The sequence below is a fragment of the Amblyomma americanum genome, chromosome 11, assembly GCF_052857255.1.
Source record: "Amblyomma americanum isolate KBUSLIRL-KWMA chromosome 11, ASM5285725v1, whole genome shotgun sequence".
Lineage (NCBI taxonomy): Eukaryota > Metazoa > Arthropoda > Arachnida > Ixodida > Ixodidae > Amblyomma > Amblyomma americanum.
Window position 1 is genome coordinate 114284199 of NC_135507.1, and position 23866 is coordinate 114308064.

The 23866-nt window shown below is 46.0% G+C and overlaps 1 protein-coding gene across 3 annotated transcripts in view; it reads left to right on the forward strand.

The window, feature by feature from the left end:
- LOC144111110 (DNA-directed primase/polymerase protein-like) overlaps positions 1-23866 on the forward strand; it is a 67217-nt gene that overhangs the window by 29880 nt on the left and 13471 nt on the right. For 2 of the 3 annotated variants that reach the window (XR_013309984.1, XM_077644250.1), the window contains exon 5: positions 3780-4005. Coding sequence is in view for 1 of the 3 variants with exons in the window: in XM_077644250.1 (XP_077500376.1) it covers positions 3780-4000 (221 nt within the window). In the remaining 2 variants the exon portion in view is untranslated. Of the gene's footprint in view, positions 1-3779; positions 4006-23866 lie in introns of those variants that run through there. The other variant, XM_077644249.1, reaches the window with a different exon arrangement.

Here is a 23866-nt window from a genome sequence, read left to right on the forward strand (position 1 = left end):
TAGGCTACTCAGCAAATGTCTGAAGTACGGTCTACTACCATCTGTTCCGATTCAAGACCTGGCTGCCCTGAATCGTCGCATAGCCAACAAAGAGGCTGTGGAGCAACAGGAGCAGTGCTTAATTGAAGGTGTTGACTGCCTCAAAAAAACTGCTGGTTTGTCTAGGAATAGGAGCCTCACAACGTCTTTGCAGAAGGCGGTGACGTGCTTTGATGAGAATGAATTGTCAGTTTTACAAGCAGACAAAGAAGGAGGCTTTGTGGTGTTACCGAAAGGCATTTTCTATGAAAAAGCCCTTCAAGTGGTAGAAAAGAACTTCTCCCTTATAAAGCGTCCTCCCAAAATGGCAAAACAGAGAATTGCGAACTTGTGCAAAGATGTTGGGAATGAAAGTTTGTTTACACGAATTGCTAAGTCTAAAGGTAATGCTTTGAATGTTTTCTTTAGTGCTGAGACACATAAACCCGGGGTCCCCTTTCAGACTACTGTAAGTGAAAATGGCTCTTGGCAGTTACATGTTAGTCAGTTCCTCCAAAATTCACTGAAATCTGGCTTTTGACGACCCTTTTCTTATTAGAAATTCTAAGGAGGTAATTAATTTTCTCAAGACCAACCACAACATTGGGTTTGCGTTCTCTATTGACATAGACGATCTGTTTTATTCTCTACCTCGTCAGGAATTGTTCACTTCTCTGAGATAATGCATTGACAAGAGTGGTGTTGTCTCATTCCAGAATTGGACAACAGGTTTGGGGCACTGCTCGTTTTTTCGGCTCTGGTGAACCTTTCCAAGCTGTGCCCTCGTGTTTACGGAAAGGAGACAAACAGAAGCGGGTGCAGTGCGCTTCAGGGGTGGTTCACGAGCTGCCTCTTACATGCGGAAAAGTGTACATCATTCAAATGGGGCAATGTGTCAACAACGACCGGGGCGAGCACAAAAGAAATTTAAAGAACAAAGAAAGTGTGCACTTGGCTAAACACTGCAGTCATGCAGGGAATGTGCACCACGTTTCGACAGCGGTAGAATTCTAGGAAGGAGCAAGAATAAAACGGCACGTGAACTCCTCGAGGCCTATCACATAAAAAAAAGAGCTAATTGCTGTATTAGTGATGCTTGGATTTTTATGTACACTTCGGAGTTCGACCTTTTCGCGGCAATAAGATAATATGTGTTTATGATGTTACCGTGGCACGTGGTTGTTTTTATCAGCTGTGTAGTGCGCAGACGCGTAGAGGCTTTATTTACGCAAAACCTATTACCAGTGAAACCAGTTGTGAGTGCAGTGTTCGTCCCTTTGTTTGCATGTTTCTTCTCTTGTGTTCGTACTCTTTCGCTGTAGTTTTGAATAAAAATAAATCTACTATGTTCAAAAACGCCAGATTTAGGACAATACATCTAGCACTTCCCTATGTTATATAACAATGAAAGTCTGTATACCTTTTTAAAACCTCAATGCTTATCTATCGTGAAAATTTGAAGGAGGTGCGCTTTATATTTGCAGAGAAAAAAAAATTCTTGAAAATAGCATAGTTTGAAACTTGTGTCATTTTGAAAATTTTTTCCAGTAACGAAAACTTTCCCAAAATGGCGGAAATAAGCCTGACATATTCCTTCTCACCTGTGCATTTAGCATGAAAAATTTATCGAACATGGCTTTCATAATAGAGTCTTATGTCATTGCAAATTTGCGAAATTGAGCTGTGCTTAAAAACGCTGCCTCTGCCATGACGTCATTTGTAATTTTTTGTCCTCATATATTAGCATTTCCAGAAAACGAATTTCGCTCTTGTACTGTATAATGTGTGCATAATATATAAAATAATCGAGAAAATAAAAAATTTCAAATAGTTAGGCAGTTTGATTTCTCGTGGAATCACTCAGAAGAAACTTGGAGGGCTGATGGGCCGTGTGTTTGAGACCTTTGAGCTAGAGGTACTATCAGCAGCAAAAGTTTGTGGGATCTCCAGCGCGTGGCGGAGCTTCGAAAACCTGCATTGCTGCGCCACCTGCTGTCATAGTGCTGCACCGAGGCTCATGGAAATTGCGTCTGAAACACGCCTTGCACATGCCTGCCCTTTCTTTGCTATGAAGCATGTCTCGTCGCTTGCTTCCCATGACGCGCTTATCAGACTCAGGGAAGCCGCTGATGCTCTGCATGACATTCGCCGCCGGTCTACTGACACTTGTTGCTGCCAGCGGCAACAAGTGTCAAAAGCGGATCCCGAAGAAGAAAGTGATGAGGCATGCCTGATAATGAAGAAAGTACAGGCATGCACAAAGAATGGTTAACGTGGAAGTGCCATGAACCTCGACATCAGGCGCAACTGCGGCAGATGGCGGAGGTATGCAGTTTTGCGTCGCTCCGCCACGCGCTGGAGATCCCGCAAACTTTTGCTGCTGACAGTACATGTTACGCATAATGTGGCCTCATGGTGTGGTAAAGTTCCTCCTACTACGACTTTTCACATTCCAAGAACTCTGTACTCATTTGACTGACAGCTGCTTAACGTTGTTTTCAGCACAGCACAGGCTGCAAAGACAGTATTTTTCCCGCATCCATTCATGCAGTGTGGCAAACGGCAAGGCGCGTCGACTGGGCATCTTGCCACTGTATGAAACCACGCACACGCACATGCACACACTCTCTCTTATCAGTAAAATGAGATGATTTAGTGTGGTTAGGCCAAATATGAATTAGGTGCACTCGCACTTTAGTTTTGGCATTCCAATCTATTGTACACATATGAAAGTTGATAAACATGACGACATCCATAGCGTAGCGCTAGAGACTGGCGGTTAAACACGCGAGATCTGTAGTGGTCTATTGCAGGGGCCAGTGAAAGTGATCTGTCTGCTCTGCTGTGGGTTCGAAACCCACTCACAGCCGCAAACTATTTTACCGTCAAGTGTTTTGTGGAGTTGGCCATAAAGGGCAGCTTGCCCACAACCAGTTGAGCAGGTTGCCACCTTCAGACATAGATCGGCAAAATCAGGGGGGCCTTGGTGGTTGTGCACTCAGTTTGATCCCCAGAAAAACTGTCCATAATTTGAGTTGTTCATATTAATGGGTTTATAATAACGAGGCACAACTGTAGATAGCACAGGTCTCAGTTTCATAACTGGTGCACAAAGCTGCCAGAGCTGGAGTGTGCAGCAGAGAAGTCTAGAATCAGCAGAAACAAATTGCTAGGTGCGCTAAGGTCCTTACCTGCGCTTCTATAAATTAGGTTTTACTAACTAGTAGAGCATTAATTTTCTGTCAGCATTGATTCTTTGTTAATTACCAATAACTATGAATCAGTGTTTACCAAATAGTATTTAGTGTCGACTAATTATCACTTAGGTCTTGTCGACTATCATCTATTGACTGCCTTCAACTATGTGTTGGCTGGCCCTGTGACGCCATCAGGTCTTTTGTCTCCACTTTCTGTGTCCACACCGGTTTTGTGGCTGAATGGGACTTTCATTTCTTCTCACAGTATTAACCAAGTGCCTGGATACCTTTACAGACCAGTTGTGTTCTGTTGTGGCAACGTTCATATACTGGGATTTCGAGGTCACGTTTTAAACAACGCCAAAATGGCATATGGCCAAAAGAAAAAAGGCGCTGGAATGTTAAAACCATTACCTTAAATCTACGTTACCAGCTACCCCAGCAAATAACTCTTCTGAAGGGTTTGCAGGGTGTGCCGTTTCACCTTGTTGTTGACACCACTGTGTCAGTTGGCTGCGTGATGGCCTGATGTGAGCTGCAGCTGTGGCCTTTTCTCTCTCCCAGAGGAGACCAGCCAGGAGTGTGTGCTGCCACCAATTGTGGACTCCGTGTCAGTCTCTGAGCCCAGCTGCTCCTCTGACTCATCTCTCGAGCACCTCCCCTACAGCGAAAGCGCATCATCCTACAGCCAGTTGGAGGTGACTGTGCTGGCTGTGAGTGGCACCTTGGGACCCCAGCTGGGCAGCAGCCACTCTGCTTCCCTGGGCCAGGAAGGGGAAGAGTGAAGCAGGTGAGGGCTGCAGCTTCTTAATGGAGGACAAGTTGTGCTAATCCTGAAAAAGATTGGATTTTAGAAAACGCCAGATTTGGTATCAGTAAGATCTTTTTAATTGTGTCCTTGAAAATTTTCTTAGAAAACAACCCAGAAGGGAACATATTCTTGTGACCGTAGGTAGCAAGAAACCAGCTGCACTCTTCGTGAAGGTGTGTTTTTTCAAGTGTCTTCTGACCTCGTTGCCCTGCTTACAGAAAGTGTAGCATGACACTGGCTTCACAGATTTTGATCCAGCGTGTTGGATTGTGTTCCTTGATGGAATTTTTTATGCACTGTCGTTCCTGTTTTTCTGAATTTCTTTCTCATTTTTTTCACTCTGTTATTAATTTGACGGGACGATAATGATTGCATTATGCAAGTGTGTATATACGTAACATTCTGTGTGGAAAGAAATCAGGCTGCTAAAAATATTTGGAGAATGTTACTGCATCAACGTTTCCTTTGGGTAAAACTTAAGAATTACTGCAGGCTCCTACCATGTTTTCTTATCACGTCAGGCTTTGCGCAGGTTTGGTACAACAACGAAGCATATAAAATTTATAATGTCGATACTACTTAAGATATATAGCCGAAATTTTGTATTTCAGCATTCAGTGGAGTTCCAGAAATTGGGTCAGATTTCACTCATGTGCACCAAAAAATAATTTTGAAAAATCACCTCCGATCCTCAAGTCTTCTCTTACTGTGTCACCGACAGAAAGAGAGCAGAGTGGGTCAGGGGACAAATGCGAGTTGACGATGGTTGCTTGATGTGCTGGGTTTCGTGGTCCACAAGCAGCTGAAGCTAACACGTGCCAAACACAGGGCTCTAAAGATCTCACTGTTGTGCTGGTGGACGGCCAGTTTTTAAAGTGGTACAGTTTGTTGATGAGATTTCCTTACTTTAAAAATCTAACAGTTCATGGTAAACCTACAGTTGCATTTTCTCCCAAGAATACAGTTGGGGTAGAAAGGAATGTGTTTGTCATAAAATGCTGCGAAATGCAGTTTTCCTTAAGTTTTCAAGTTTCCTGCATAAAAATAAAACGCTGCTTACTGTGACCACTTTTTCATGCAATTCACGAAGAGGACTTCCTTGTTTGATGAGTCAGTTATATGCGAGATGGATATGTCCAATGCCCAAAGGCAACATAAGATGACTTCAATGAAGCATTCTTGGTGTTGACACTACTTCTATTCTTCCAGGATTGGCTCTACCAAGTGCAGTTGTTGATTTCATTATCCCAAGTGGATTGCCATTTTCTTAATAGTTTAGTGCCTACCACCTTGAAAAAATCTTTCTGTGGAATATTTGCATTCTCTAGTTTACCTGGTGAATTCGTGCTGCACACACATCGGCTGTTTCTCAGTTGCCAGCTATGTCGACATGGCTCTGGACAGAGCATTTTATTTTTTGTCCGCATATTTTGGCTGTTGCTATGCTATTGATGATATCTCCTATAAACGGTTATACTGCATTTCTGGAGCAGCAATTTAGAAAAATTTGTATGCCTGTGTAGATTATACTGCTTTTAATGTCCTTTTGTAATATTTTTCTGATTACATCATAGACAACGCAGCATTCAGATGTCAAAATTGATCAGGGCTAAGGTAATCATATCGTATAGTCCCAGTTTCCAACTGTTCTTCCAACATCAGGGCAGGATTTGATCAGTCTGTGTAACATTGATTTATTTGTCGCACTTTTCTTCCAGTGCAAGGTACAGTCGAGTCCACCTATAGCAATATTCAAGTGCCACGAAAATTCTATTGTTGTAACCGATAATTGTTATAAACGGGTTGCATGAAAAAAGCATCACAACTGCAAAAAGGGGTCATGGACGGCAAGTGACATGCGCACTCCGCCGAGGCATCGTTTTGGTGGCCCCGACAGGGGCCTTGTAAAAATGCGAGAAGGTTGGTTGCCGCGGCTGCCTCTCAGCTTGAGAAATCCCAAAGAAATGTTGGGGTGAAATTTCCACAAGCATCTCGCAACATACTTCTCACTGGCTTGCATGACAAAACCCCATGTCAGTCAGCCTTGCTTGCCTCACGCGAAGCTTGCAGACATCCTTCTCCATGGCCTCTCTTTGAAGCGCTGTATCCAGCCGCCACCTGGCTGGAAGTCCACGTTGTTAATCAGCAGGGCAAACTGCTTCGCCTTTGTAACCAGAATCAGCCCGATGATAGGCAAGTTCTGGGCACGGGCACCAAGAAACCACTCGTAGAGGGTCTCTTCCACCTCCTTATGGACCTCCTTCACCCCGCGACGTCACGAAGATGCGGTGGCGCTGATGTTAGCAGCGACTTTCGCATGGTAGGCAAAACAGGTTCCGCTTGCCCGTGCCTACCGCAGCTACCGCAGCTACCGGCGGCTGCTTCAAGCCTGTGCACTGCAGAAGCAACATGTATTGACCAGCTGCGTCACTGCTGGATCCGCGTAGTAGCATAAAAAATATTAAATTAGCCTCGATAGGTTTCTCGCGCATAAATGCCGCATTCAGAAACTGGCTAACAGGCACTGGGCCACGGTAGTAAAGCGCGAAGTCTGGGAGTCGATAGGCACTGCCACTCAATGCACTTAATAACTTGCAAGTTACTGCGTTCATTCACCTGAACTTCTGGATAGTAGGCTGATAATTTCTCAAGGAAAAAAAAGACATATGCAGCTGCACACGTACTTATCACCTTGAGCCGGAGTGCACGGGGCGCCGACAGCTTCACTCGCCCCCAAGTAATGCGTTTTTTTGTTAATAACACACCATGTTTTAATGGCGCGTTTTATGACATTCAATATTTACTTGAAACTGTTTTTTGATATGACGACGTAATTATTTCATTCGAGTAGAAAGAAGTCTGGTAAGTTGTGTCAATCTTGCGCGGTCGCGTTGGTGTGCTTAGAATAGCGTACCTTAAGTGTGCTAAACGCCATATGCTTTTACATTGCATCATGCATGTGTCATGTTTCATGAGGTAGTACATGATCGCGAAGCTTGTTTGGAAAGAAGCAGCCGAAGGCGTGCTACTAACAGACACGTGGCGAGATTGAGAGGGGACGCGGCAATGAAAAGTGTTTTCGTTATTCATGCATGCGATATGTAACTAAACTTGGTGCAAATATGAAATTCCTACGCTAGTTTCACTAATTCCCTTTATTTATAGCTATACCTGGTGCAGTTCTGGGTAATTATAATTAACACCGTCGTCAAGTCCCCCCAATGTCTCAAATAATTTAGTAGAGAGTGCGGTTTTTTTATGCCAGCATGTACATAAAGCCCTGTTCATTACGATGACGCGATTAGTTCTTTTTCTATATGATCAGTACTTATGCATGCATAGTTACATGAAAACGCTTCTTACAAGAAATAACTAACACAGTACTGCACGTGTAGGGAAAAAATCGAGAGATTTATTACGCTCCTCAACGTCTCAGGAATAGTTTGCGACAAATGGAATCATTTGATTTTCATGCGAATTACGAAGGTGAGTGATCCAGTCGCAGAAAATGTGAGAAGTCAGAAAACGAACCTTAAAGTTTATTCCCTCGTTTATGGCATCTTCGCTTTCGCTTTGGTCAAAGAAATGCGGCACTGAAATCAAAGAAATTACCTTACAATTTTTGACGACCACACTTCTAAAAAGCCTAATTTATAAATTTGTACTCAATAATTTGCTATAATTTTTCGTCACGGAACTAGACTTCAGGGCTAGGAAAGAAAACAATTCTAGAAATAAAAAATTTTCACCAAATCGACCAGCTTAACAAGAGGACAAGTCGGCCTGGCTGGTGCGTGGTCATGCGGCTAAAAACAGCGCTAAGCGAGACAGGAGATGAGGGACACGACGCTGTCCCCACTTTTCGCACAGCGCGACACGTACGCATGTCAGCAGACGATGAGCGCATGTCTGCTCCGACGAAACAAGGCCAGTACTTCCCCTCACTATTATCCCGAAGTAAAATCATTCCGGCTAGTGCAGAGTGTCAAAACTTGTTTTATTCAATGCCTAGCGCCTAAACGGCAGGAACGCTTTCTACATGTTTACTACTAACCAAATATACAATACAGTGGCAAACTATTTCTCTTTATAGGCCGCACGTGGCCAACGCGAGCTCGTGTACTTCAACAAATTACTAAGTTGGAAGCATCGACCATTGCTATGATTCGCAGAAACTGGAAACGCGCCTACAAGCCTTGAAAACCCGCGCTCAACACCTATCCGCGACGCCACTCCCCGACCTTTTGCCTACCACGAGCTCGCTAGCGACTGCAGCGCCACCTCGTTTGTTTACAAACATGCAGGAGGTCTATAGGCACCTTGTCGAACGCATTTGTGCCCATTGTCATGTGAGCACTTTTCTTTGTCGCACTTCTCAGCGGAGTGGAGGATCGTCGAGACCGTCGGTTGCGATAGTGCGTACTTCTTAACCAAGTCACACATTATCTTACCGTCTTTGTAATCCTACACAATACTACACTTACGTCTCCAAATCGATAGCCGTGCGCTTTCTTTTCACCGGCAGTGTCGTCCGATAATCAGCGGGCTGATCAGCCATCTTCCGTTTCGGCGGCAATTCAAACGAGATGGAAAAACCACGTGGCCAGGAATGACTTCGACGCAATCAACTAACACAACCAAATCCGTTAGCAGAACTGCACAGAATGAGGGGCGAGCGAGCAGATCAGTGCCGTCGGCGCGTTGGCGAGGTCCATTCATGTTTCGGAGGGTGGCGCGGTGTAGAGCTATGGGCGCAGCCAATTTGTGTTTGGAGAGGTGGAAAAGCAGCTGGACTGAGGCGCGCGAGGCTGGCGATGCCGAGAAGGCCGGAGAACAGGTTCTATTGTGTGCAGCAGCTGGAATTTCTTTCCTTTTTTTTCTTTTCAAGGATTTCGCATTCCACTACCTTTTTGCTCGAGCAATCAGGAGCCAGACTTCATTGTTATAAACGATAATGCTGCATGGGGGCATTGTAGTAAGCGGGTTATTTTACCATAGAAAACATACAAAAGTGGACGGTGCAGCCGCTTTTCATTGTTGCAACCGATATATTGTTAAAACCGGTATCGTTATTAGTGGGTTCGACTGTATTCTTGTATATGTTTTTGTAGGACTTATTTCTAATGGAAGTCTGTTAGGAGGGATAGACCACAAATTGCGGAGGGGTTGTAGCACGGGGAGCTGGGATGGGATTGTGCACCACACCTGGTAGTGTTTCCAGTAGCTCCAGTTTATAGCATATTGTTACGGAGAAAATGCACAGGACACACAGCGAAGCCCCCGGTGGGGGTCGGAAAAAAATTCACATCCAAAATTCCGTATCATCCAAACCGAACAAAATCCATATGCAGAAGCATGGGAAGTACATTCACAGAGATCTGTTTATGGCTGATGGGATTTATTTATGGCCACACAGCCACTGCTCACTATTCGCGGTGTGTGCAGCGCAACTGGCTATCACGACCTCGGCAATGTGTAGGCCACACGCCCATGCTTACTCGCGACAGCAGAGGTGTGCGGTCGTGCACCGCCGCTCACTGCTTCCTGTGCATACAGTGCAACTAGTGATTGCGGAGGCGGTGAGCTGTAGGCTGCGCGCCATGACTCACTGCTTGTGGTCTGTACCATACGACTGGCAATCATGGCATCAGCTATGTGCGGGCAGTGCTAAGTGCTCAAGGGTGCGGTCACGGCTCATGCGTTCTTATCACGACCTCGGCAATGTGTAGGCCACACGCCCATGCTTACTCGCGACAGCAGAGGTGTGCGGTCGTGCACCGCCGCTCACTGCTTCCTGTGCATACAGTGCAACTAGTGCATCCACAGTGGCGCGGGAGAGTTCGGAACATCCGAAATTCTGCACATTGTACATGATTCACTCTGGCTGGGGAATTTTACGAATTCGTGTCACCCCAAAATTCATCATCATCATTTATTTACCCTTAAGGGCCCCAGGGGGCATTACATGGGGGGGGGGGGGGGGAACAGTAATCATGTTACAAAGAACAAAATTGGAACATAAACTTAACACATGTAGATACAACTGTGAACACTTCAAAAGAAAAAGAAGCAAGTAAGTGAGTAAACAAAAGAAAAAGAAAGAAAGAAAAAGGGCCTTCAACAGGAATTATTTGGGGAATAAATCAATTAACATCTGTTTAAATTTTAGGGAATTAACTTCATTCACAACACTGTCTGGAAGGACATTCCACTCGGCTATGGCAGCTAGCAAGAACGAGGAATTGAACGCATTGGTTGAACCATGAATGCGTTGAATACTACGGCAATTATACAAACGTCGCGATGATCTTAAAGGGGGCATAATTAGTCTCTCACGCAGTTGGGGAAAATTATAATAAAGTTTATGAAATAGAGTCTTGCTATCTTACGACGGGATGCCAAGGAAGGTAAACCAACAGAGGATTTGATATTAGTAACACTCGACCGAGAATCGTAATTTGATATTATAAACCGAGCGGCTCGATTTTGAATGGCCTCTAACATATGTGTTAAATACTTTTGATGGCGATTCCAAATGCTCGATGCATATTCAAGTTTAGTGCGGATGAAACCGTGTCAACCGTGTTCGTATCAACAAAATTGTTTTTTTATCCGCAGATCGCAATAGCAGCAGCCTGACTGCTCGTGGTTTATTCCAGAATATTGTTCTGAAGGCACAGTGGGTGAGAATTTGGTAGCAAAGGTGCTCTGGAAGAGATTGAATTCTAAGGATGTGCATGCACGTCAGCATAATCCTTATATATTCAAGGTGGGGCTCATTAGTTTCAACATAGAGGCTAGTTATGGGTGACGCCCTGTATGTCCCTGTTCCAAGGCGCAGTCCCAAACTGCGCACCATGTCTTGCTTTTTTACTAGGGGTGTGCGAATATTCGAAATTTCGAATACGAATCGAATATGTTTCTTATTCGGTTCATATTCGTATTCGAGAAATGATATTCGTCAATTTTCGAATATTCTAAGATTCCCGAATACTCGGCAGTGATCGTATACCGCGCCGACTTTTGTAAATTTGATTGTGGCAGAAGCATAATATCTGGGAAAATTATCTGAATATAGAGTTTAAAGTTCCAGGGAAACAATATAAAGGCCCTGTTCTCTTTCTTCTCCATCGTTTATCGCGTGGAGCTATCGCATTCCGATGCCGCTAGGCCTGACCTTGTGCGCAATTCCGCAAGTGGGCTTTCCCACATACCGCACCTGCTGCGAACAAGATGGGGGACGACCCGCTTCTAACAATTGCAACGCGAAAGCGCGTTTATTTTTTAACCTTCCGTTTCACGTTATCTAATTAATGCCCACACCCATGGCATTCGTTCTGTCACCTTAACTCTCTGAGCGTGAACACCACCATCTTGTTTTGGTCGACTACGCTATGCGGGAAAGCCTACTTGCGGAATTTCGCTTGAGGCTCCCGAAGGCGCGAGTCGAGGTGTCACAACAGGGCAAGCGGTCCTGTAAAAATCCCGCCTATTGCATGGTGCACTGTAACCCATGCACCTCTTAAGTGGGCGTAACGGCAGGCGTGACAACGTTCGGAGGGCCCTTGTTACTAGGTCAAAAAAATAACCTGGCCGCATAGTTTTGCCACTCGCCCGTCGCAATGGCAACTGTCGGCCCGCGCATTAGCCAGTAGTCCAATCTCAGTACCGTGCCGCTTTCAGACGCTGATTGACGCGTCACTGGTGAATTTTTTAAATTTTTTTTAGAAGCAGTCTTGCCATCCCGACGTCAGTGTGCGTTCCTATCTCGCCTATGTTCGCGATGTCTTCCAGCACACCGAAACTGTGTGCTCATCACGGGATTACACGTGTTTGCACGATAGAGCCGTCTCATATGACTACCGCATTTTCGGTAGGTTTTCTTTTCATAGCCGCGGGGCATTCTATAAACCAACCTTCGAATAAGCCGGACATTTCTGTCAGTTCTTTGAACTCCGAATTAATGAGGTTTTACTAGCCGTCATGTTATTTTTGTTTCCAGTCTTGTCATGCTATGGATTTCATTTTGCCTGATCACATTACAGGTTGGATACTGTTATGCTGTTCAATTAAGTATTATACATTTCTGCGCACATCATGTTTTTTTTTATACGGTGCTCAGGCAGTCTAATTTTGCTTATTTCACTTAAAGAGGCCATACACAATTTTGAAAAAAAATATGAGCACCAATGTTTGCTTGCTTATCTTTTCTGAATTTATTTTTTGTGCTGACAAGATATTCGATATTCGAAGCGCTTTTTTTCTCCATATTTGTATTCGATTCGTATTCAAAAATTGCAATCTTTGCACACCCCTATTTTTTACCATATATTGTACACCCGTAATCTAACGCAGAATATACTAGGTATAGATATACAGCTGAGGCCACTTATAATGGCTGCAGATATAGCGAATGCTTGCTTATTACGAGCGTGTGCGGTGCTACCATCAAAATATGCACTAGGGCAATGGCAATTTGTCTTGGATACAACAAGCAACTCTGGCTGCACCACTTTATTGTGGCAAATGAAGAGGCGCCACAGATTTGTCCCAAAGTTGAAAACGATTCCAGCAAGCACAAGGCCGAAGAGCGTCTCGTAGCCCCTGTGACATCTCCCCAGAAAGAACATGATGGCAGAAAAAAAAGCAGTGAAAGGTGGCACTGAACTTTTCAATGTGTATATGCTTCAATATTTTTCGTCACACTGACGCTTCGCTAAAAGCAGATTTCACCTAGTGTTGCATTTTCGAGAAAATACTGTTGTTTGTGACACTGTTCTTTTGCAATCGAGTGCGGCAAAGATTGCAATAATTTAGTTAAAGATATTTCACGCGTGAAATTTCAGAAGTGCAATAGTGGCTGCTAAAATTCTGGGACATTTTCTTTAATGCGCTTTATGCATTTTTTAGGAAGTTTAAGACCGAAAAATTTAAGCTTAGCTCCTCGAAGTGATGCATATGCACCGGCTTCATTGCCTGGTCAATACAAATTTCACGGCTGCTTGAAAGAGAACCATTTTATTTTCTAGTTTTTTTAGTTAATTTTATTGACTACCACAAAAGTGAGCCTCGCCAGGGCTTGGCTTAAAATTTCTGGATGATTGCTGGTGCCAACAGATGATTAGATTAAGTGGTGGAAAGATGATGCTCTCTTGATGATTCATCTAAAATAGTTCATCGAAGGCATTTAAGTGCTGAATCAATATTCAGCCCTGTGAAGCACAATCAGAAACCATGTTGTCATTATGTGATAGTCTGATAGAATCAGCTTCAAGGAAACAATTCCTACTATTTTATAAACTACGGGCTTAAAATATCTGATGTTATTTCGAAAACATCATTCAGTGTTGTATATCATAACAATTTCGCCTATGACAAGTCAAATCTTGCCCTAAAAACCACCTTTTCTGTGACTCGCTCCTCACGTGGCATTAGACATCGTAATCACAGTAGAGTTGTGATGGTCGAACGAACGCCTTAATCGCTCTAAAGATTAAAAACCCCTATCATCCTTAGACAGACGATGGTATAACATCATTACAGCTGCTACATTAGAGCTCTGAGGCACACGGGAGAGAGACTGCCGTATACTCTACGAAAATCAACATGTTTTCTTTTCTGCACCACGTCAGATGCATGTGTATTTGTTAGCATAAAAAAAAAAATGTCTACGATGCAAACGTCTTTCGCAGAAACCCACACTGAGATCCAGAGATTAAAGGTGCCATTATAGGCGCTTTTTGTACGCCAACAATCGTGAATTGAACACACAGAATAATGCCATCAAATGGAAAGAACAGCGTGCGAAAAGACACACCATGACTAACAACTTAAGCAACATTATCAGCTTCTTGATGATCGCGAAAGAAGTTTCAAGTACACGCGCTACTTTGTGGCACGGTTCGGAATATTGGGGGGGTTGTTACTTTTGCCACGATGCTACGTGCACTGGCGCAGCAGTGTCTTGGCACGCTGCCAGTTTTGCCAGATGCGCCACTGCCGCCGGCGCTCCCATCAGAACATGAACACGCGGTGCCATTACTAGCGCTCAGCGTCTTGGCATTCTGCCAAGGTCTGTGCTGCGAATAGCACAGATGCTGACGGCATGAGAGTTAGGAAGAATAATAAGGGAGTAATTACTCAATGGCAACCACCCAAGCTCAGCCATATGGCTACACAGGAAAGCTGTAGCCGTATGGCTTAGCTTGGGTGGTTGCCATTGAGTAATTGCTCCCTTATTACAAATCTACTCCACCTTGGGGGATTCCCCTAAGCATTTGACCAACACTGTTCCCACTTCGAGTTATTGATGAATTCACTATCGTCCTACCATAAGCTTGCCGTCCTGGCTAGCTCAGTTGGTAGAGTGACTGCTCCGGTGAAGCGGTGGTCCCAGGTTTGTACCCCAGACCAGGACGAATTTTTTTTTTAACTGCGAGAAAGCTGTATAGCTTTCCTTTGTAGCCGTATGGCTGAGCTCCGGTGGATGTCAATGAGTAATTACTCCCTTATTACAAATCTACTCCACCTTGGGGGATTCCCCTAAACATTTGACCACATGAAGAAGAGCTAACACTGAGAAATGAGTTTTAACAAGCCAGGTACTTTGTCTGCTTCACACACGCCTGCTAGTAGTGTAGCAGAAAGTGGGGATAGGTCAGTGTGGGTGCTCGCAGAACCCACAAAAGCAGCCCGCGGAACCCAACGCAGTTTAAGAACCCCTGATATAAATTGTTGATTAGATGCAGCCCTGGAAAGCATCTTCTTACTTAAACTTACAATATTTTAAGCTGGTCTTCTGCATCTCGACTAGGCTGGTTAACAGGGGTCAAATTTGACTTGACCATTCTTGCATGAGAACAGGGGCGGTTGGTCTTAGGCAAACATTGAGCAGATGACCCCTTGTGTCGCAAATAAGCAGGAACGATGTGGAATGGGGCACATGTGCTTTGTTAGTGTGAAACAATGCAGTATTGCAAAAAATAGAATGCAGTCATTGAATATGTCAAAGATGATTGCAATGATGTTATCTTCTACAATACTATGAGCAAGCACACTTCATTAAACAAAGAAGTATACAAATACAAACAGCAGTCTCAACACATCCATCTGGCATGCACCTTTTTGTATGCTGACACCTTATCGTTCATACTGTGCAGTTTGTTTCAAGATGGAAGCATGCACACATTGATGCAGGAAATGAAATGCCATGCGGTGTTTGTTACCCTGGCCACACACCACAGTGACTGACCTTTTTCATATTTCTGAACGTTACGGCGTCTTTCATTTACAAGATGCGGAAGGTGGCAGCGAGTAAAAAAGGTTTATGTCTGCTGAGAAAACCCTGAGGTTATGAGGTGAACGCTTGAGATAGTTGAAGACAGCATCAGAACACTTAACCAGGAAGGGGTCATCAATGCGTAACAAACAGGCCGAGCAAAAGGGCAATGGATTTTTGCCATGTGTCATTTTCGGAAGGGTCATCAGCCTCATATGTTTTGACGCTAAAAAATTGTCCGACAATTACGCTTCTCAGTTATGCAATTTTCCAACGCATCTGCTATGGTATTTCAACCTTAACACTTTCGTGACCGCGGGAAAATCGGTAGTTTTCGTGTAGTGTGGTAATTATTTTTTTTCCTGCAACAGAAAATAATTCATGTTGAAGTGTATGGTATCAAATTGTAGAAGAAGAAATTATCTTTCCAACGGTATTGATTTCAAATAACATATTTATTAATGATAGTAAAAAAAATTAACAAAGCAAAAAAATTGCAACAGGAACGTGAAAAATCGATAAAAACATCAATGCTGCTTTGCACAAAAAATATATTAAAAAATCGAAATATACATTTTCAACATAAGAGCCATATAAAATCAGCCTGTAAATATTAGCTCTGTATCTATAAAAGCTGTTCAGGTACACAGGGAAACATTAGACCTAGTGTCTATCGTGCCACCATGCGAAGCAGTTTCTAGATGAAGTGAAACAAAGGTTAGCTGCACATGTTTCATAGAAAACGTTTGTTTTCTGCTCAACTTTCCTTTCACCATAGCATAGTTTACAGTTTCTATATCTTTCCATTTTTTGTGGTTGAGGTGCACTTCAAGAGGGAACAACAGGCGCGACTGGGGGGCCCGCAAGATGTGGCTCATATCCCAGCAGTTGGTCGATTAGTTCTAGCCTGAAGGCAAACTGGTCGAAGTGCAAACTTCTCGATAATTCTGGGACTTCTGGATGCTGCCGACGATGCTCGTCAAACATTATAAAGCTATTTACTACAGCTATATCGATACAGTGGAAGAACAGTGTCTTCCACCAACGCACTGACTTCATAAGAACATTGTAGGATCCGATAAGCTGGTTGGATTTGTCCACTCCAAGCATGCCCACAGTGTAGTTCTTGATCAGCACCGGCTTCTTCACGGACACTTCTGTCCACGTATTCCCGACTTTCTTTCTTCGCTTTGCAAGGACGAATTTGTTCGCTGTGTGCGCGGTAGGCATCATATTCACAACTCGCCGGTCTTTCCATTGCAGGTACAAAACATCCTGCTCCCTCAGCCACCGAACGTCCCCTCTTTTCGCCTTCTTTTCCCACTGTGTGTCTTTGAGTTCACTTGGAAAGCCACGCCGATCTTTCCACGTTGTCCCACACGCAAGTGTCTTGCGCTCCAGTAAATGAACAAACAAAGATGTGGAAGTGTAGAAATTGTCCAAAAAAGTTATGTAACACTGATCTAGATAATTTTCGCACAGCTGTGTCACAACATCGAATGCCAAACCTCGCATGCTAGGTTTTTCGCGCTTTCCAGTATAGATGCTGAACTGAACAGTGTACCCCGTTTCCGAATCTGCCAAAACCCATAATTTGTAACCCCATTTGATCACTTTATCCCTCATGTACTGGCGAATTCCGGGCAGACCTTTTGATTTTACCATCCTCTCATCGACGGAGAGGTTCTGACGCGGTTGAAAAAATAGCGCGGAAGGATCGTTGACGTGCTGAAGCAGAGAGGATATGCGGTGAAGCTTGCCATTGGATGCGACGGTCGTCTTATCTGGATCAGACATACTCATGAAGGCAAGCAACGCCTTGAACCGTTTCCTTGACATCACTGTAGGCTGAAGAAGACCTGAGAATAATCTGCATGTGCTCCAATAACAATGCAAACGTGAGACTTGCACAATTCCCATCTATACGAGAAGTCCGATGAACTTTAGCATCTCCTCTTCAGTAACTTTCTTCCACGATGCATCTCTCTCGCTGTACGTGGGCTTGTCGAAAATATGCATCCACGCATACTTATTTGTGTTCTTGCATATCTCCCTGATGATTTCGGCGGTGAAAAACAACAGGAAGAAATCGACGGCTCTTACGAACCGCCGCGCAGCACTCCGGAGCGCGATTCCAAGGTCCACTTCCGGCGGTCTTCGTGGACAAAACTCCATTCTCTGCACGGCCGCCGGCAAATGGTCCCGTCTGAACGACGTTGACACCCTGCAGATAAGAACTGTGACCTTTAGAACATGCCGGAAATCCTTATGACGTGATTACACGGTCCGATAAGAAAGCAAAACTCACCGGCGGATTCCTGTCGATGTTCTGGGTTGGCTTGCTGCACTTTCGTCGTCTGTACTAAAGTTCGACGAATCGAAGTCATCTTTCGAGTCTGTGGTGCTACTATCATCCGCAAATTCCAGCCCAGATGCGTCGGAATCCGTCGAAACTCACCGTTTCCGTGGAGCAGACGCACGCGACGTAGATGCCATCACGGAAACAACGAGCACTCGTCACCCCGACTATGCAGGCGTTTTACAAATCCCCGCGCGGCGGAAAAGACAAACACAACTCCGAAACTGATAAAATAGTCTCTCTTTAACCCGCTCGATGGCACTAGCTGTCCATAACACTCGGAGAGGCGCCAAAATTCAAACTTGTACCATCGACAACATACTGTCGATGGGAATAGGCGCGGTCACGAAAGTGTTAAGTGACCGCCAACAGAACACTCAGTGTTGGATGGAGACGGACATGGGATTAGGCTTTGGCATCCGCCGCTGCTGAGCTTATAGCTGAGCCTCTGCTCGGGCAAATCCTCATTGGAAACATTGACAAAGGACATTACACATTTAGCCACATTACAATGATGCAAGGAAGGTTGTCGGCTCAGGCTAATATCTTTTGTCTCGAATAGCTTGAAATTCACTGCTTTACTCGCTGTCTCCTATCTTCCCCTCCATATTCCTTAAATTTTGAGGGATTTATCATCACTCATGTAACACATCATATTATCAATGCTTAAAGTCTGCCGCCATCGAAGGGGGTTCTCTAGTGATTAGAGCACAGGTGGAGAGGGAAATAAAGAGGGGGAGAGAGAAAGCAACTGGCGGCCTGTTTTACACATCATTTTATACGAAGGTGAGAAATCATTTTTAAAGGTCATTACTCGCTCAGTTTGTCGCAGATCTGAAACAAATAATCTCCACGCTTTGCTAGTGTGCTCGTTCTGTTACCTTGGAGCCGAGCAGCCAAGCTCTGGACTGACTCAAGGTGTGAAGGCACGGGTTTTCCTTTCTCTTCCACCCTTTGTGTAGGCTGCCAACTTTGTATTTTTCTCCATCCCTGGTTTTGGGAAACGTGTATGATTCCTGCTAAAAATCAGAGCGAAATTTTTGAAACCATAGAGAAGAAATGTTTTGGCTACCACTGACAGGAAGAACAAAAGATAGCTGCTTGCTTTGGATTCATGCAGTCCCTACATTCTAGCACAGGGGGGTCTCGGATTCCTTGCCAATATTAATGGGGGGGTCTGAGATCTCGTGTCACCCCTCTGAATTGAAGCACTGGTACTCACTCCTTCTCAGTTGTCGAATAGTTTGCCTCGGCCTTGGAAAGGGAACGGCTAGCGTATGCGATGACTTTCTCCAGCCCGTTGCTTTTTTTGAAGGAGGACGCCGCCTAGGCCCACGCTGCTTGCGTCGGTATGAGCTGCAGTTTCGCCGTTTTCATCAAAATGCGCGAGGATTGGGGGGATTGTAAACGACGCTGAAGTTCCTTGAAGGCTTCTGCTTGCGGCGCTTCTCATTTAAACGGCACGTCTGCCTTCGTCAGTTGGGTCAGGGGCTCGGCGATGCGCGAAAAGTTATTCACAAATCGTCGGTAATATGCGCACAGTCTGAGAAATCTGCGCACTGCTTTCTTATCGGCCGGCGGTGGAAACTGTTCAATTGCAGCCGTTTTCTGCGGGCCTGGGCGTACTCCCTCCTTGCTAACGATGTTGCCTAGAAACAGCAGCTCTTCGTAGGCAAACTGGCTTTTCTCTGTTTTCAAGGTAAGGCCAGACGACTTGATGGCGGCTAGTACTGTTCGAAGTCTTTTGAGGTGACACACGGTAGGGGCTTTGACGGAGAGGTCGGGCGTGTTGGTCCGTTATAATGCGATGCTTGGCAATTGGCGTTTGTCGGACCTTCGGCGATGCCGCAAAACACTCATTGTAGCTTCGAAGCAGATTGCGGATCTGGTCTTGTCTGTCCGGTGCAGGGCTGAGTTGATGTCGAAAGTGGGCGAGTTCTCTTGGTCAGGCAAATCTTCTGCGGAGGGGTCGGAGAGGGCGAAGGAGTCTCGTACGTCGGATATTTCGTCGAAGAAAGCAATCGTCTTTCCTCTGTTAATCTGTCGGTATTCTTCGCTGAAGTTAGTGAGCAGTACTTCGGCCTGGCCATTGTGGAAATGTGCAATGCCTCTTGCAACGCTGATTCCTCAGTCTAGAAGCACTGCATGTCCCCCTCGATGATGGCTTCAGCCTTAATGGCTTTTGTGGCGCCTACGGTCACGATAACATTTGAACGGGGTGGGACGCTCACTTCTTCCTCCAGGACACTCAGGGCAATGTGATTTTCCTGAGTTTTCATCGAAGCAATGGCTTTGTCCGTCGAAAGCGTGATCAGCTTAGATCGCAGGTCGATGATCATCTGATGCTCATTAAGATCACCTCGCGGGAGCATTGCGGTAGCACAACAAAGGTTGCAGGATAGGTATGTCCTTTGACAGTCACTCTCGCTGTGCATCGTCCTGACGGCGTAATGTGGTGGCCCCCTGCGGTGCGAATTTGTGGGCCATCCTAAGCCGTTATGACTTTTCTCAGCTGTGCAGCGAATGTTCCATTCATTGCCAAGTAATCGGCTCCTGTGTCGACTTGATCAGTAACTTTCCGGCCGTCGATAGTCACTTCTAAATCAGAGGTCCTGGCTCCTGCATTGCATGTCGCTCTCGGCGTCTGGTCACAGCTTCGTCGCGTATGCGAGTCGCGGGTGAGGCACGTGGTCGAAGCTTTTCTGGGTGGCGGCGTCGCTTTTGAGGCAGTTTGCATTGTGGTCGGAGTTGTCATTTTGTGCAGCGAGTGTAGGTTCTTCATGCGGCGCCGCGGGTGCAGCGTTTTCATGGGGCGTGGTCGGTGGAGGATCTTCGGCGTTTCGCTCGTGAGCAGCCTAACCTCCAGAGGTTGCTGTCTTTAGTTTCCCCTACAGGGGGCTGGGAGACCTTCCTCGTACCGCGGCTGCGTAGCTTTGGCGTGGCGACGTAAAGCGCGAGGTTGATGGCGATGGTGAGCGCGAAAAGCGGTTCGGCAAGTACTCCTCTCGACACAGGTACTTGTCGATTTCCTGCGGACGTTGTCCGAAGCGTGGTTGTAGGGTGTTAACGGCAAATCCTCGAAGACCATTAAGTCGGTCCGGGCAGTGACGAAAAATATGGCCGGCCTCACCGCAATGGGGGCACAACGGCTGGTTGTCGGAAGTCCTCCAGGCGTCGCATTTCCTGGGGCTTGAGCGTCGATTGTAGGCTGGGCGGGCGGTGGCAGGGAGGTGGCGTTTGGGAACAAGTTCATGTCGGACAGGATGCAGGGGTTGTCATTGGGGCTGAGGAGTCCTTACTGCAGCGGCGTAGGACATGGCCTGGGGTTCTGTGGCCGTCAGGGTGCCAAGTGCCTGTTGCACTTCTTCCCGTACCACATCCATCAGAGTCGCTGCTTGTGGCTGTGGGGAGGATGGCAGTAATCGGCGTAGCTCCTCTCGGATGATTTCGCGGGTAACTTCCCGCAAGCTGTCGCTGGTGGCGGCCGTCGTGTCGGACCGGATTGCACAGGCAGAGGAAGGGCGATTGTACTGCCGAGCTCGGACGTTGAGGGTCTTCTCAATCGTGCAGGCTTCTTGCATGAATTCCTCGACTGTTTTTGGCGGCTGGGAGACGAGGCTGCCAAAGAATAGTTCTTTTACGCCACACAATAAAAACTGAAGTTTCTTTTCCTTGGTCATCTCGGGGTCGGCGCGGCGAAATAGCCGCTTCGTCTCCTCGACGTAACCACGGGCAGGCTCATTCGGAAGCTGGATCCTGGACTTGAGCAGTCGTTCGGCTCTTTCTTTCCTGATGACACTGGTGAATACGTTCAATAGTTCTCTCTTGAATAGCTCCCATGTCATAAGGGACGACTCATGGTTTTCGCACCACGTGCGTGCGGAGCCATCCAATGAGAAAAACACATCCAATTTTTGCCGCATCATCTCACTTGTTGAATGAGGCCAAGCGCTCGAATAGGTCCAACCATTCTTCGGGGTTTTCGCCTAGGGATCCATTGAAAGTTGGCGACAAATGTGGCTGCTGCAGAATGATCGGTGTCGACTTCTTCAACGAGGTTGCGGTATTCGTAGCAGCGTCTTTTCGCTGTCTGGTGCGGTCTGGCATGGTCGAGAACTCAGGCTCCTCTCCCTGGAGACGTCGGCTGGCTCGCTGAGCTACTGGCTCGTCCTCGGGTGCGAAGCGCTGAGGGTTGGCATCACGACTTGAAGGGGTCGTCCGGAACATGGAAGGCTACCCAGCACCTCCACCAGATGTCACGTAGTGGTGACGGCAGTCGAAGGAGCGATGAAGACGGACAAAAGGTCTTCTAAAAGAAAACTGTTTATTGGGCTGACTTGTGCCCACAATGGGCTGAATCACTAGGTGGCGGCTAAGCGACAAGCGTGCTCGGCGGTCGTCGAACAGAATGCCCGCCACTGTCGGCTGTGCTCAATTTAAAGCTGATAGCGAACTTTCGAGATAAAGCGTGCAAAGTTACTAGAACATTCAGGAACAACGTAGAATCACCTCTGCCTGTCTGCGATCAATCGAGATAAATCTAGCAAACAAAGCGATAAAGTGGTGTGGCTGCAGATTTGAAGAAGGAACAAACAATGCAAATATTCGCGGCACTCTTATCCTACACCACTTATCACAAAACATGACAAATCACTTTTTCGGTGTAAACGGTCGCAAAAGGTACAATTCCGCACATGGTAATTAAGACAGCGTGTCAAAATGCCACGAGCAATGGCCAGCACAGCTGCCCTTCAACATAATTTTGATGAGGAGTTCATTTAGACAGACTGGGGGCAAGAGGGGAGAGGTGATCGCAACGCGCCAGAGGCGGTAGCACATTAATCAAGCCATCAACACGTTAGTACGATCCGTACAACGCTGACCAAAAACCGAGCATGAAATTTCTGGAAGCAGATGGCAGCGCCAAGAAAGGAAGTAGGTGCCTCCGCTTGCATCCAGCTGGGTCTTCCTCCTCCTTCTGAAGAGGCTTGAACCATCTCAGATTAAGTTCACGCCCACCACTTTGCCTAGGTCGTGGAGAGAGGAGGATCAAAGCCATGAGTTGAGACGTGCTAGCTGGAGCGCGAGCCACTGAGCATGCTCCAGAAGAATCTTCTTCTTTCTTGCCGTGAGTCGCCACTGCGTGACCTGCCTTCACACTATTCCTTTCTTCCTCGCACACTTCGCTGTTAATCCTCCTCTGCATTCGCTCTCTTTCATCCTCCGATTCACTCATTCTCTCGGTTATGCCGAGACTGATGGCAACACTCAATGCAGGAATGGCCCTCCAAGAGCTGTGCTCTAAAAAGACCTTGAGGGAATCTCGATGACCTGCTTATATACCCTTCATGAAAGTTTCTAGCTGAAGCCTTGTACACACTTATTGGCTTCTGATTTCACTTTCTGTGTTGATAAGCTCTTGCACGAGATAAACGTGCTAGAAATCACATTGAACTGCCCGTGAGACAACACAAAGAAGTTATGTTCCTTATCTGCAGTTAACACACCAAGCGCATGTTGCTGCATAAAAGACACAACACGCTTAACAGGTACCTTCGGCATAGATGGGTGCAACACGTCCATGCCGTCCGACACAGAGTGCAAAGAATCCTCAGCAGAGGCACGCCAAGATACTTGTCAAACCGACGAGGCGAACTCCAGGTCTGCCGTCCTCTCTTCTGCTGCGAACTTTGGTCCTAAAGTGAGCACGCACTGTACGTCCTGAGGCAAGTTTACTTGCTCAAGGATGTGGACAGGACCTTCTGTCACTGGGTGCTTCTCGATTAGGGCCTGGTGAAGCTTCTACAGTTGAGGCTGCTACAAGTACACTGGGGTTTTGCCAGGCAGCACTGAAAACTTTCGAAGCTGCCTTCTGGCCTTTGATGAGCCCCCGGCACTGCTCAGTTGTACAGCAAGAAGTCTTCTGCGAAGACGAGCAAAATGAAGTCATTCAGACCTCTGAATCCTGCATATTGGTTTCCATTTTTGGCAGAAGGCAGGAATATTTCAAACAGTGCGTGACCATCCGGCAGAACCTTGTTGCGATGGCAGAAGAAAAGTGACCAGGCTTTGCAGACTGCCCATTCAATAAAGGCCATAGTTGACGAAAGGTTACGAGGAACACATAAATAAGCAGCCCGATGTATTAAAAACGAAATTGGCTAATTTGGCAGTTTGGGCTTGTTGGTTTGCCATGTGTCTTC